Consider the following 14,971-nt stretch of genomic DNA (forward strand, 5'->3'; position numbering starts at 1 on the left):
CTTTGAACATCATAGGGAACATACCCAGAGACTCAGTTAATCTTTTTTATTTTTAAAATTTTCTATCATGTGTTACAGGACAGTTGAATTTTTATTATTTGAAATGAAGGACATTTCATTTTAATAATGTGTAAATTAGGGCTTGGTTTTATCAAGTGGTTCATATTTGTTCTTTTTAAAGTTGCTTTGTGTTTGCTTTGTTTGTTAGGCCGATTTATCTCTGTATAATGAATTCAGATCTTGGAAGGACGAGCCCACGATGGATAGAACATGTCCTTTCTTAGACAAAATCTATCAGGAAGATATCTTCCCATGTTTAACATTCGCAAAAAGTGAGGTAATTATTTTTCATTCTAATAGAAGTTTGTTCCAGATCTTTTGTGCTTTGTACTGTCATGTTACATATTTTAGTGTCTTATGTGTAATAAATTACTTTTAAAACGGCATTTTCTCCATTTCATATTAGGACCACGGTTACTGCCATTCTGAGCATTGTTCCTCTTTAGCTGAGGGTCATAAACACTGAGGTGTGTATGTGTTAGTGTGACGTGGAGATGTATGCGGGAGGAGGACTTGCTGCTTGTTTCACACACCCAGGTTGTTTTCAGTTTAAGCCAAGTCCTGCACCTACTCTATTACAGGCAGTTGCTGGGCTCATCCACACGGGAAATGTGTGAGGAGCTGGAGTGTAGCTCAGAGTGCCGTAAGCCATGATAGAGTAGCTTCTGCAGGGCCCCGAGTTGATCTCCACCACTGCAAACAGAACCTCAAGCAGAATACCAAGTGTGTTTATTAGTAAAACAGGAAAAACAATGCTAACTTGGCCTTTGTTGCAGGATTAAGAGGAAGAATGAAGTAGGCAGATTAAAAAATATTTCAGAGGATTGGGTAAATCATACACAGCTGTACAGTCATCATTTCCGTTTGATCTTACCTGTGAGAAGCTTGTCTCCAATAACCTGTCAGCTAATGTTGAGGACTTCAGTCTTGAGAGTCTGAGGGAAGCCTATTGAAGATTGAGCTATAGCGTCCTTACAGATGCTACAAGCTATTAAAATCAGAACTGCAGGTGGACTGGGTGTGGGCATTGTCGACCATGCACTTGGTGCTGATTCTTGCCAAGAGGAACTCGGACCTGTCACTGTCTGTTTATCAGAGGAGACTTCGTGTTTGATTCAGGGGGGAAATGTTAATTTTTTGTAGATGTTTATGCCTATAAATACAAGTTGAGAAAATACTAAAATTGGTACATATCGATAATATAAATTACTAGTATTTATTGCATAAATTTAGCAGGATGTAGCATTAGGATGTTAATTTTGAAGTGGCTTTTGTGTAGTGGATGTACAGTCTTGGGTAAAGATTGGGTTGAGACTGGAGTTAATACCTTTAATTGAGATTGTGAGTTGAGCTTTTTCTCTATCTTTGCAGTGGCTAAGGCCAAGTTTGTGACATTGAAGGAAGACTAGCTTATAAAATTAACTATCTTACTGACTTTTCCTGCCAGCCTGATTTAATTCTTTTGTTGCTTTTTGTTTTAAGTTGGCTTCAGCTGTTCTGGAGGCCGTGGAGAACAACACTCTAAGCATTGAGCCGGTGGGGCTACAGCCCATTCGATTCGTGAAAGCTTCGGCTGTGGAATGTGGAGGACCAAAGTAGGTTTTTACACCCATGCCTTGTGGGAGAGTGAGTTCTTGAGCGTTTCTGTGTTGTACTATTGTGTTTATTCATTTGTGTGTTGTAAATGTGATTACATTTCTCCTCGCTTCTCAGTGTCTGTGGCCCAAAGACAAATTCCAGGTGGTATTAGTGCTTTTCAAAGTTAAGCTATCTTCCCCCTAGACAGAGTGTGGTCTGTTTGGTGAAGAAAGCCGTGGTTGTGGAGAGTGAGAGACACGCTAGGGAAGGCCACTGGTATAGACCTAAGGTAAGAGATGGTGTGGGCTTTTCCAGAAGTTGTTAACACCCTTTGAGTTATGGCATACACACACAAGCTAGGGATGTGGGTAGACTAGGGTTAGAAACAATTTTGACGCATTTGTGGGTTATAAAGCCAGTCTAGCTAATTGTAGGCCAAATTTTTGTTTGGGGGGATGGATATGAATGAGTTATCTGTACATTTGGTATATGTGTAAAATACTTGGGTCTGAGGATTGCCATCAAAACTAGTTTGGGAAGGTACTGAGTTAGAACTGGTCTTACCAGGAGTGAAAACAGCACCAGGAGCTGCAGAGATGACTCAGTGGTACGCAGCACTTGATGCTCTTGAGAGAACTCCAGTTTAGTCCAAGCACCCACACCAGGAACTCACAGATACCTATAACTCAGATCTGGACCCTCTGACCTTCATGGACTCTAGCACTCATGTGAGCATATCCATGCACAGACCCGGATTCATATACATAATTAAAAACAGCAGCAACAGAAATAATTACTCCCTACCTTCCATATTATTTCTATAAAAGATTCCGAAATTGGCAAATAGCTCTGTCTTCCTCATGTGAGAGGTATTTGGAAATATAAATTGTCAAAGGGAGGACCACTGTATTTCACAGCAGGGCAGACCTTCCCATCCAGTCCTCTGAGAAGAGGGCCTAAAATCTCCGAGAAGTGTTTCGCTCCAAACCAGCATGTTTTAGCTAAAGCGCCATTGAGCTTTAGCTTCTGTTCTGAAGACCACATTAATGTGTTAGGCTGGAGCCCAGGAGAGCTCAGAGAGTAGTCATTGACTCCCGTCATAGCTGTTGTGTGAGACTGTTGAGAAGTGTAACCTGTTCTGTTTGTGCATACACATCTCGGGATGCCTGCAGAACGTTGGCACTGTGTGACTGCTGGACTAGTGTGACTGGTCATGTGTGTGTTTTGTGAGCCACACATTTGTCTACATAGAGTTGTAAGTCCATGTTAAACTAGTGTTGGGACAACCTATAGCACAGTGGCCTCTGAGTTTTAGGGGAAATTATAGTATTAAATTCTACAGACAGCAAAATATTTTCCTTTTGGCCTTGCAGCCTCTCAAGTAAAATCAGATGTAATGACAGCAATGTCCACACTTTGAAGGTCTGGATCATACCTTATCTTAAATATGCTGTGGCAGTTTTTACTGTAGAATTTGTCTAGCTTGCATTATGTCACACGTACTATACATATGAAAATAATACTCCAGATGATGTCAGGTGGCGATACGGACATACAGGGTTTTAGTAAATGAATTAGATAGGTCAAATTTAGAGATCAGGTTACACACAGTGCTTATGGGTGTGTGGTCAGGAAAGGTGTTTCTGGTATATACTTATATATTCTGTGTAAAACTGAAGGGATATTTTTGTCTTCTCTTTTTATTATTATGTTTTATTTTCTTTTAGTGGGACAGAATGCCATAGGGTGCATGTGAGTTCAGAGTGGGAGTTGGTTTCTCTCCTACTGTGTGGGTCCCAGGAATTGAACTCAGACTGCCACACTCAGTACCATGTTGCTGGCTCACATACTGTACTTTAAACAAACTGTAAGGTGAAGTCCTAGCAAGGCTCTTGGGGACCAGGTTTCAAAAATAGTGATTAGGGCTGGAGAGATGGCTCAGCCGTTAAAGGCTAGGCTCACAACCAAAAGTGATGATTAAACAAATGACACAGTGCTGTAATAATTTTGAGAAAGACACAACCACTCTAGTTGTGATTAGGGACTCCTCTGGGCATGGAGAGATTTGTGTGTGTGTGTGTTTGTTATTGTTGTTTTTCTGTTTTTGTTTTTTATGAGACAGGGTCTCACTGTGTAGCCCTGGCTCTCCTGGAACTCACTGTGGACTAGCTTGACCTCAAACTCACAGATCTGCCTGCCCCTGCCTCTGGAGACTGGGATTAAAGGTGTGCCATACTACTCCCAGCTGGGAGGTGGAAAGATTTGGTCTAGCATTTGGGGTATGGGTGGAAGTGGATAAATTCAACAGGAAAACAGTATGTTTGGAGGACAGGTAAAACAGGGAGTAGAAAAAAGATGTCACAGATGAAAGACAAAAAATTAGTTGGGGTGGGGTGCAAGAAGAAAGAAGTATCTTGGCAATCAGAGTAGAGAAGGTTCTGGCTTGAAAGAAGCTACGGGCCTGGATTTATGTACAGTCATCCCCATGTGACGAGGCCAGCGAGAATCTGAACTCTGAAGACTGGAGCCTTGAAGAGTCGTTGCAGCAGCAGAGTGTTCTACAGCAGCTTCAGAGACAAGCAGACAGCATTGAGTCCAGGATCAAAAGTGTATTGATTGACCAACTGTGTTAGCATTTAGAAATGGCTATCTAAGAAATGCTGTTTTTAAAGGCAGTTGAAGAAGAACTTTTATTTGGAGCAAAGACACACATGCATGCAGCACACACACAGAAAGACCCTCCACAGAGCCAGAGTGTGGTCCTCTCTTTGAGGGGGGGTTTATTATTCTAAAAATTCATACCTGAGACCACTTTAGCAAAACCTTTTCAAATGTGACAAAATGTTAAAAGAACAAATATATTTTCAGAAGAATAGGTTGGCTTCCTCCCTCCCTCCCTCCCTCCCTCACTCCAGGGTACTTTTCTTTCTGAATAAATTATACTTTTTGCAAGTTATAAGGACTTCAGCTTAAATTTGCTGACCTCTGATCTTTCCTAAGCTAGTAGTTAGTGTTAGTATTCAGGCATCTGTACTGGCCCACCCTTGGGGTTCTGACAGGATACTACCTCATGTGCAGCCACTAAGAGCATCACCTGTGCACATTCACTATGTTCCCTTTTAAAAGTGCCCTGCCCACCTCTCATCCCTTTCTGTCTCTTTCTTTCTCTCCCTCTGTCTGTCTGTCCCTCCCCCCTTTCCCCTCTCCTGCTGCTCCTGTCCCTGGAGGCTGATGTCCTCTCTCCTCTTTCCCCTTTTTATTATCCTATTCCCTTAACAAAAAAACCCCTCTGCTTGAACTCTGTTGCATGGCGTGTGTCTCTCTCAAACTGCTTTTTAAAATTATTGCCACAGAGCATTAGAACAATTTGCAGGGGTGTGTGAATGTGTGACCACAGTAAGTAAAATAATCTCTCTGAAAAGAATTAAAAGATAATCTTTTTTCAAAGAGATTTGCAGGGCCACCTCTAAAGTTATTTTGTTCTTAATATATTTTACACTTTGTTTCTTTATGGAGGAACACTTGGGTTGTGCTTATTTTAGGTACACCTGAAATCTAATGTAATTCATGTATATTATTTCTTTGTTGTGTAATTTGTAATATCATGTTAGCTGCTATCAGCCACCTTGTTTTACTGAAAGCTTCGCTAATTGTTCATTAACAAAAGCTGATAGTTGTGTCTACCAAGTTCCCAGCTGACTAGGTTGACAACTGGGCCACAGTTATCGAGCCTGATAAACTGCCTTCCTCACGGAGGCACATGGTGACAGGTGGCTCATCACTTAGCAGCCAGTGAATGCCTACTTGGTGCCAGGCTCTAAAGATGAGCAAGGCACAGTATCTACCCTCAAGAACTGGATAGCCTAGTCCAGCCAGAACAGCTGCAGGTAAAAAGGGTGGTATGAGATGGACCCCTCACACAGGTGATAAGGTTTCACGTGCAAACCTTGTTTCTTTATACACTAAATGCAGCAAGACCTACCAGTCGGACATAGTGCACTTGGCAGCTGTACCCTGCACGCTATTAGCAATAGTTTTTTTGTTTGTTTTTGGTTTTTGGTTTTTTGAGACACGGTTTCTCTGTGGCTTTGGAGAAACTAGCTCTTGTAGATCAGGCTAGTCTCGAACTCACAGAGATCCGCCTGTTTCTGCCTCCTGAGTGCTGGGATTAAAGGCGGGCTCCACCACCTCCCGGCTAGCAATAGTTTTTAAGACTTGAATAATCTTGATTAGGTTCTCCTCAGCTGGGAAGCTGAAGTTGTGTTTGCACGTGGAGTGATGACCTGCAGCTGCTGGCCCATTTGTAGATTTTCTCTCAGCTGGGCCGTGTATGGAACCATCTCATGTCTGTTTCTAGAAACATGCTCAGTGTTATGGTCGTAGGGCCATACTGGGACTAAGTCCCACAGGGCAGCATCATGGTGGTCCAGCATCCAGAACAGGCCTGACACAACATTAGATTCTCAGATATTTTTTATCGTAATGAAGAGACAGCTTGTTAAAAAAAGAAAAGGGAAAAAATTGGGGCAAATGCTTTTAAAATTATAAAAAAAACTGTAATTTGTTATTTTGCAGAAAATGTGCTCTCACTGGCCAGAGTAAGTCCTGTAAGCACAGAATTAAACTAGGGGATTCAAGCAGCTATTACTATATTTCTCCCTTTTGCAGATACAGGGTAAGTAACATGACCATGATGTTTAGTAATGTTCTCTTTGCTGTAAAACTGACTAGTTATGACATCTCTCCCTTTTGGCCTAGATCACTTCTGTATGTAACTTTTTTACATACATCCGATATATTCAGCAGGGACTTGTGAAACAGCAGGATGGTGAGTGCTCTCAACTCATTGTAAACATTTACATAGAATTTTAGCCGATCATGATAGTAATGTGCAGAAATGAACCGTTGTTCCTGCTGTTCCAGTGAATTCCCTTACAGTTCTAACAATGTATGGGTACTTTAGAAAAGAAATATGTCTTCCAAAAATGATGTTTTTATTTCCCTCATTTTACTCTTGAATTTTGAGCAGAACCAGTTTTACCTTGCTAGGGATATATGGTAAATCAAACCGCTACTGCATTTACTCCTTGAAAAAGTAAATGACAGCTAAGGAGACAGCTGAGACAGGAGGATAACAGATTGAAGGCCAGCAAGAACTATAGGATGTGTTCAAGACCAGCTTAAGGAAGTTAATTGCATCCTGCCTCAAAAAACAAAGAAGTTTAAGAAAAAATGATGGGATAGGTTTAGCTCCAAGGTAGAGTACTTCATTAGCACAAATCCTGGGTTTGAGTGCCAGCTCTTGGAGGGTGTGTATGAAAATGAGAAGCTCTGTAAGTGGTCAGATTTATTTTCATTGATGGAAAGTGTAAGGGACCAAATGTAAGTTTCCTATGTTTTCTACTTTTCACGAGGCAATGATGTGATTATTCTGATGTGATTATTCTAACGGACTATAACCCAGTGTCTTAACTGGCTAGCTTAAGGATGGTGCCCATGTCAGCTTCCAAACGCACTTACTGATTGTACGTGACTTTCAGAACTGAAGTAGCAGACACTAGATCAGGAAGAAGGCCATCTGTTTCTGTTTGATATTGTGGGAAATTTCTCCATGTAAGTTTGTATAGATGTTGAAATGTTTCTGTACTGCAAGACTAGTAGATGCTGATTTTTTTTTAAGATTTATGTATTATGTATTATGCATTATGTTCTGTCTGCATGTATGCCTGCAGGCCAGAAGAGGGCACCAGGTCTCAATGCTGGGAATTGAACTCAGGACCTCTGGAAGAGCAGTCAGTGCTCTTAACCTCTGAGCCATCTCTCCAGCCCCTAGATGCTGATTCTTTTCAGTTGCATGCGCCAGTGAAAACTACACTGGCAAAGACTCAGGTCGGCCCTTATGGCTCTGTGGTATGTTTATTTAGAATTGCATATAATTAATTTTAACGTATAGATTCAGGAGGCATGGAGCTAGAGGCTTTGAAACAAAAGTAGTCTGTAAGTGTGTAATGTTTTTTATAATTGCAATAAAAACATCTTTTGAATACCTGTTGATGGATAATATGATGTAGATTTTCTCCTTGTTACCATAGATTTGGGGGAAATATGAAAATAGGAAGAAATATGAAATATGAAAATAGGAAGAAAGTGTCTTGAATGAGAGTGACAGATGTGATATTTCCACTGGTTTCTGTTATTTTCGCACTTTGTGTGTCTAATACACAGAATATACCCTGTTGGGTGCTTGTATAATGCTAAAGTGTTAATTTTAAAGCCCATTCATTATCTGAGCCTTGTGTTAAAAAATAAATAAAATAAAAAAGGATTAGGTTCAGTTAAATCCAAGGCATAGTTTTTTAGCCTTTGTACTGTAACTTGGGCACCTTAACTCCAAACACAAATGCTTAAAAGATAAGCAATACATGGAGCATGGATGTAACACCACAAGCAGAGCCATGCCTGGCTCCGTAGCAGAATGCAAGTACAATACAAACACTACTTTTAGGCTCTGCATATAAGGCAGAGTCTCACTATGTAGCTGTCTCTCCTGAGACTCCGTCTATAGATCAGGCTGGCCTCGAGCTCAAGTATCCTCCTGTCTCTGCCTCTGGAGTGCTAGGATTAAAGGCTTGTGCCACCATAGCAGGCTCCACACGAAGGTTTTTGAAGTTGGGTTTTTGGGTTTAGAAGGTGGGCCCTTTCCCTAAGGTTATCTTATTGTGTCTGTGTAATTTTTTTTATTATTATTAAACTATGGACCTTTTCTTCTTACAAGCATTTCAGGTAAAGGATACTGTCTTGTATTGACATTTTGAGTTTGGATAATGTGTGTGTGTGTGTGTGTGTGTGTGTGTGTGTGTGTGTGTGTGTGTGTTGGGTGTGTTATAGCATATTTTGCAGCATCTCTAGCCTGTACTCATTAGATGTCGGTAGAACCTTAACATACAACAGTAAAAAAGGTATTCAGACATTGTCAAATGTACTTTGGGGGCCAAATGCATCTGATGAACGCACTGATGAGTTAGTGTGTGCTGACCCCACGGTGTGAGCTGACCACAGTGTGTGCTGACCACGGTGTGAGCTGATTGTGATGTGAGCTGACCACGGTGTGAGCTGACCACGGTGTGAGCTGACCACGGTGTGAGCTGACCACGGTGTGTGCTGACCACGGTGTGAGCTGATTGTGATGTGAGCTGACCACGGTGTGAGCTGGCCACGGTGTGAGCTGACCACGGTGTGTGCTGACCACGGTGTGAGCTGATTGTGATGTGAGCTGGCCACGGTGTGAGCTGGCCACGGTGTGAGCTGGCCACGGTGTGAGCTGACCACAGACCTTTTATTGCTTGAAGCACAGAGAGACCTTCTTTCCCACTTTGACTGGAATTTAAAAAAAGTGTGCATAATGAACCTCAACATTTGTTTTTATTTCTCATTGAGTTAGGCAAAAAGAAAATTCCTTGTCACATCAAGGAACATTACTGAATTTTCTGTGTTCTGGGAAATGTCCAAGGAAGAGCACATCAGTGCAGAAGACTCAACAGTTGGATAATAACCTTTGAATAATTGAGCCTTACTGTACTCAAGGAGGGGATGGAGTTAGCGTTTACTGAAATATCTTGTTTACATTTATTACGACAGAGCTAATGCTGTTGCTTGAGGACTGGTAGATCTGGGTGCCCTGTGTTAGGGAACGCCCAGCTTTGCATTTCAGCTAACCCTACATTCTCCTTGAAGCCTGAGCAGTAATTATACATTATGATTTACATGTGTTAGGGAACGCCCAGCTTTGCATTTCAGCTAACCCTACATTCTCCTTGAAGCCTGAGCAGTAATTATACATTATGATTTACATGTCTCTTCTCTGTCTATGCAGTTGATCATATGTTTTGGGAAGTTATGCAGTTGAGAAAGGAGATGTCATTGGCAAAACTGGGATATTTCAAAGAGGAACTCTGACATCCTGCGTGGCGCCATGCGTGCTCCTCCCTGGACAACTGAAGAATGGCTGAACATTTTTATGGTTAATATTTATTTCCGCGGAGAGGGCTCAAGACTTCTGTCCTCATGCACATTACACTAAGAAGTGCTGTGATTTCCTTTAAAGTGGCTGAGCTGTGTTTGCCTGTCCCTCAATGGAGCACACTCTGAAGAGCTGTGCAGTGATGGGGATTCAGCCCTGCCTGCAGCGCAAAAACCACCAAATAAACATCAGACTGAGTGTGTGTCTCTTCCTTAGCTCTGACGTGGCATACAGCGTTGCAGAAGGCAGTAGTAGCTTTCACACTGTGGGAAGCAAGGAAGGAACTATGTGGACAGGACCCAGTGGACACCTGTGTGTATGTTGACATTCAAACACAAGGTTCCATTTACAGAAGGATTGTTTTCCACCTGTGAGGTTTTTCTTTTAATTTTTTTTTTTTAGCCTGATCACAGTTTTCCCTCCCTTCTGTCCTCTCAGTTCTCCCCCTACCTCCCCTCCCCAGTCTGTTCTTCCTCCTCCTGTGCAGAAAGGTTTTTACTGGGGTTTGGAAGTTACTTGTTATTCTGCTTGCAGTAACCTAGTGAATCCCTTTACTGTGATAGTCATGTAGAAAATGAAGAGCCTTGAGATCTTACTAGAGGAGCATTCTTGAGCGTCCTGATGTAGGGTTCATGTTAGGCATTGAGCACTATCATGGAATTAAAGGAGGATTAAATAAATAAACAGCATCATGGTCTAAAAGAATGGTATCTGCCAGTTCTGAGGTATCTGACAACCACTTGATCTCTGAGTTTTAAGTAAAGCTGACACGAAGAAACTGCTAATGATTCCTACAAGTAAAAGAGGTGTCTGGTGGAGACAAAGCATAGGAATGCAAAAGAATTCATTGTCTCCAGTGAGAACATGACTGGTCATAGCTTTGGAGAATAGCCTTGGACATTCAGATGTTTCCTACTTCTATACGCACAGTTCTGAACTAAAAAGACGACCTTGCTATGTTGAGTGTATGTGTGGGAATGTTTGCCTGTGTGTGTGTATGTGCATTGCACTTGTGCCTGGTGCACACAGACTCCAGAAGAGGGAGTCAAACCTGGACTGGAGTTACAGACAGTTGTGAGCTGAAGGTGGGCAATCAGAACTGAACTCAGGTTCTCTGCAAGATCCTGGAGCTATCTCTACAGCCTGTCCTTGCTTTAAAAATAAATACATTTTCCTTGTGAGTAAACCTTCACATCTTAAAAAGAAGGTTTTTTTGTTTGTTTTTTTTTATAGTTTATGTGTTTATGTGGGGGCGTGCCTGTGCATGTGGAGGTCAGATGACAGCCTTGGGGAGTCTGTTCTCTCCTTCCCCTGTGTGGGTTCCAGTGATCAAACAAACTCAGGACACCTTTACCTGGTTGGCTGTCTCTTTGGTGCAGATCTCCACATCCTAATCACTGAATGTGAATTGTAATTAAACAGTTTAATTGTTTCTAGAAATTGGGTTGTTTTCATTTCTTTACCTGTCATGACATTGTGATGGGTCACCTCGCATATGTATATATACTTCCTTCTGTGACCATTGTGGGGTTTCCTTCCTGTTCATGCCAGTGTTTAAACATGTTTGTTCTCTTGACCAAACTAACCTGTTAGAAATCTGAACCAGTCACAGAGCCCACCCACAGCATCAAATTGAATGTGCTCATTCAAGATTCAGAAGATTTTCCACAAATAACAAACAAAAAACCTTTTTGGAGACAGTCCTTGAGAAAAACAAGTTCAGGAGATGCTGAAATGGAAGGGAGAGTGTAGCACACTGGTAGAGTCCTCCCTACTATGCACGACGCCTCGTTTTGATCTCTCGCACCCCAAAACAAACCCAAACCAAACACTTGGGGAAGGTTCATTGATAATGTAATGAGAAAAACTACAGGAAGATAAGGACAGAAAGTCATGGTGACTATCCTCAGCTAGCACATTACAGCATCTACAGCAGCAGCAGGCACAGACCAGGAAGCGTGGAGTTCGTTAGATTTCTTACCTTACTAGAGGTAACTATCAACAGTGGGGACAATAATAAAAATGACCAAATAGAGAAGCATATGATGTAGAAATAAGGATAAGATGCTATAAGAAGATAAACTCAGCAGCTTATCCTGTGAAAAGAGTGAAGTTGGATTCAAGTGTATGATAAGTATTCACGAAGTGTAGGGCATAGGCTGAAAACAATGGGGAGAAATGGAAATGATAGTGTTTATACAAAATACAAGTGTACCAAATGAATTTATATGTAAATACATGTGTTTATACGATTAGTAGCCCAAATAGATACTACAATAAGAAGCCCTTACCCACTGTAACTCTGCTCCTGCTTCCAGTCTCTGCTGCAGCATGCCTGGGTGTGGAGCTGATCCACAGGCAGCAGGCAGGACCATGGTGACAATTACAATGATGAACACCTCAACAAGTCTCTGGCACCGTTTTTCCTGACTCCTGCCCAGGCAGATACTAACCTTGCACAGCAGACAGCTGTGCTATGAGACTCTTAAGGGATGGGCCAAGAGGACTTTGACACACCCGGTACCTGGTTTTAAATGTACAGTGATCCAACCCTCCAGACAGCTAGTTTTCCAAAATACTGAACTTTCCTCCTACCACATTGTCCTGTGTGATTCACATGACAAGGTCCTAAGACACTGAAGAGCTACTCCTAGCCTTGGCAGACACTTGTACTTCCCAGGCCAGGAGTGAAGTCTGCAGGGCATCCCTGCAGCTGGAAGCAGCCTTGTTCACTCTTCATGTGATAAGGAAATCCCACCTTTTAACAAAATCCTGCTGGCTTAATTTCTGTAAAAGGTACTTAGAATTTTTCAGATTCCACTGGGAGCATACCGAGCATCCGGGATGGAACTGTGTTTGGCAGCACACTTGTGCCACCTGCTTGCCAAACCTAGTTACTGCAAATAAAAATCTACTCAGCCAAGACTAGAAAGTCGATTACAGACCTGAGAGTCATCAATAAAGTAATTCAGCCTATGGGTTCTCTACAGCCTGGGATGCTATTGCCTTCTCTGATACCTAAAGGATGGCCTATTATAGTAATTGATCTAAAAGATTGCTTCTTCACTGTATCTTTACAAGAAAAAGATGGGGAAAAATTTGTCTTTACAGTGCCTAACTATAACAATTCTCAGCCAGTTAGGAGATACCAATGGAAGGTTTTGCCACAGGGAATGCTAAATAGTCCTACCCTATGCTAATGTTTTGTGAAAAAAAAAAACCTTTGGAATTCGTAAACAATTTCCACAATCCATAACTTACCATTATATGGATGATATATTGTTGGCTGATTCCATATATTGTTGGCTGATTCGAAGGAAGGAATGTTAGAAAAGATGTTTGAGACATGTAAAAATTGTATTGGAGGAAAAACTTGATAGGATGAGGGTCTTTGGTAGCAGCTGTGTAAGAAAAGTGAAAATAACCAAATAATTATAAGGGGGAAAGCAGAAGCAGGTACAGTTAAGGCTTTTTTAAATTGGAAGGTCAGATTTGGTACTGAACTCTCAGAAATTAAAAAGTGGGTCAAAGAGGAGAACAAATGAAAGTACATGGGAAACCGCTATGTGAAACAATCTTTATACAACCGACATCCCGTAATATCCAGTTCTTGGGGAAGACTGAACATGATGTGGAGAAAAATGAATGAATGCTGGAGGAGGATGAGAATCATGCAGGTCACTATTTCGCTGACCCAGGGAGTGACTCTCAGACAAGTGGACTATCTCCATCTCCACAGAGGTTTGGCCACATGTGGCCTCTGCTATGCCAAGAGGCTTTGATCTAACACTTTTCTAAGAAAGGGAAAATGTTTAGGAGAATATTCTGATAGCATTCATCACTGAATTTAATAATCTCACCTTAAAATTTAAAAGCAAGTTAGGGATGGAAGTGACCACTACTTAATGCTACAAAGACAAAACGGGAGGGAGGGAGGGGATGAAGTACAGCTGGGTGTCATGGCCATGCCTAGAATCAGGAGACAGGGAAATGAAGAGTTCAGAGTCATCCTAGCTACATAGTAAGTTCAAAGCCAGCATGGATTTATTGAGATAATGAAAACATTAGAAAATGTTTAAATTCTAAGTATTGAATAACAAAACAGGATACAAAGAATTAGGCTTCAGAAGAAATCATATAGCAATTGCTTTAGAGCAGTGGTTCTCAACCTGTGGGTCACAACCCCATGGGATCAAAAATACCCATTCACAGGGGTCTCCTAAGGCCACAGATGTTTACATTATGATTCACAACAGCAAAATTACAGTTAGAAAATAATTTTATGGTTGGGGGTCACCGCAACACGAACTGTATTAAAGGTTGTAGCATAAGGAAGGTTGAGAACCACACTGAGAAGGTGACAATAAAATTACAGAAGATCAATGAAGTGAAAGAAGGGTATCTAATACCAAAGCAAGAGTGAATGAACAACAAAAAAAAGTTGATTGAAACGAACAAAATTTTAAGCCAGTTTATCATGGAGAAATAAAAACCACACAGATAATTAATGTTAGGAATGGAAGCAGTTGCCATTAGAGATTCTGAAGATACCAGATGCAGTGGGCCCCATCAGACATGCCAGTTAACATGAAAATTCAAAGTGGAAAAGTTTCAGGATGTTGGCGAAGAAGAAATAAGCCTTACTATTCTTATTTAAGATAAGTTTTCTTTATAAAGTTTTAGGCACAAATAGCTTTACCAAGAACAATGGGTTATTCTGGTATGCAATTTACCCAGAAAATAAGATGCCAGCTAAAACCGAACTAGTATGACCTTGATACTAACACCAGGTAGAATCAATGTGAAGGATGAAAAGTATGGGTTTGTTACAGTCATAACAGTGACCAAAAGCAATCTATCTCAGGAATTCTATTTTAGAAAATTGATCTCCTTTGCTGTAGAGAAAACATGAAAAGCCAATTGATCATAGATGGGGGGAAAAACTGACGAAATCGATACCTATTAAAAATAACTGGGTCATCTTTAAGTAAAAGAGCACTTTCAATATAAGGATGCCTGAAAATCCTGTAGTCACTATTGGGAGAAGGTCACGAGAAACAAAAGGCTGGAGAGAAAAACACCCACAATGGAGGAGGAAATCTCCCACGGCCCTGCCCCTACATGAAGAACTAGACAATGGCTGCTGAGAGTGAGAGAATAGACCTTCCCCAGGGATGAGCCCTCTAACTGGTTATCCAGTATCAAGAGATTAGTTCCAAAACATAAGAGCAACATTAAATGGACTCAATAGGTTGTATTTACACATCTATGTGTGTGTGTGTATGTGTGTGTGTGTGTGCGTGCGTGTGTGCG

General features: G+C 41.3%; 1 protein-coding gene across 1 annotated transcript in view; it reads left to right on the forward strand.

The window, feature by feature from the left end:
- The window catches only part of LOC101842723 (RAB3A interacting protein), a 36,430-nt gene extending 26,574 nt beyond the window's left edge, over positions 1 to 9,856 (forward strand). The window contains exons 8-12 of the mRNA XM_013121549.3: positions 209 to 337; positions 1,543 to 1,655; positions 6,214 to 6,313; positions 6,397 to 6,466; positions 9,512 to 9,856. Of these exons, the coding sequence (XP_012977003.1) occupies positions 209 to 337; positions 1,543 to 1,655; positions 6,214 to 6,313; positions 6,397 to 6,466; positions 9,512 to 9,594 (495 nt within the window). The 3' untranslated portion in view covers positions 9,595 to 9,856. The remainder of the gene's footprint in view (positions 1 to 208; positions 338 to 1,542; positions 1,656 to 6,213; positions 6,314 to 6,396; positions 6,467 to 9,511) is intronic.
- The last annotated feature ends 5,115 nt before the right edge of the window (positions 9,857 to 14,971 follow it).

The sequence above is a fragment of the Mesocricetus auratus genome, unplaced genomic scaffold, assembly GCF_017639785.1.
Source record: "Mesocricetus auratus isolate SY011 unplaced genomic scaffold, BCM_Maur_2.0 Super-Scaffold_100011, whole genome shotgun sequence".
Lineage (NCBI taxonomy): Eukaryota > Metazoa > Chordata > Mammalia > Rodentia > Cricetidae > Mesocricetus > Mesocricetus auratus.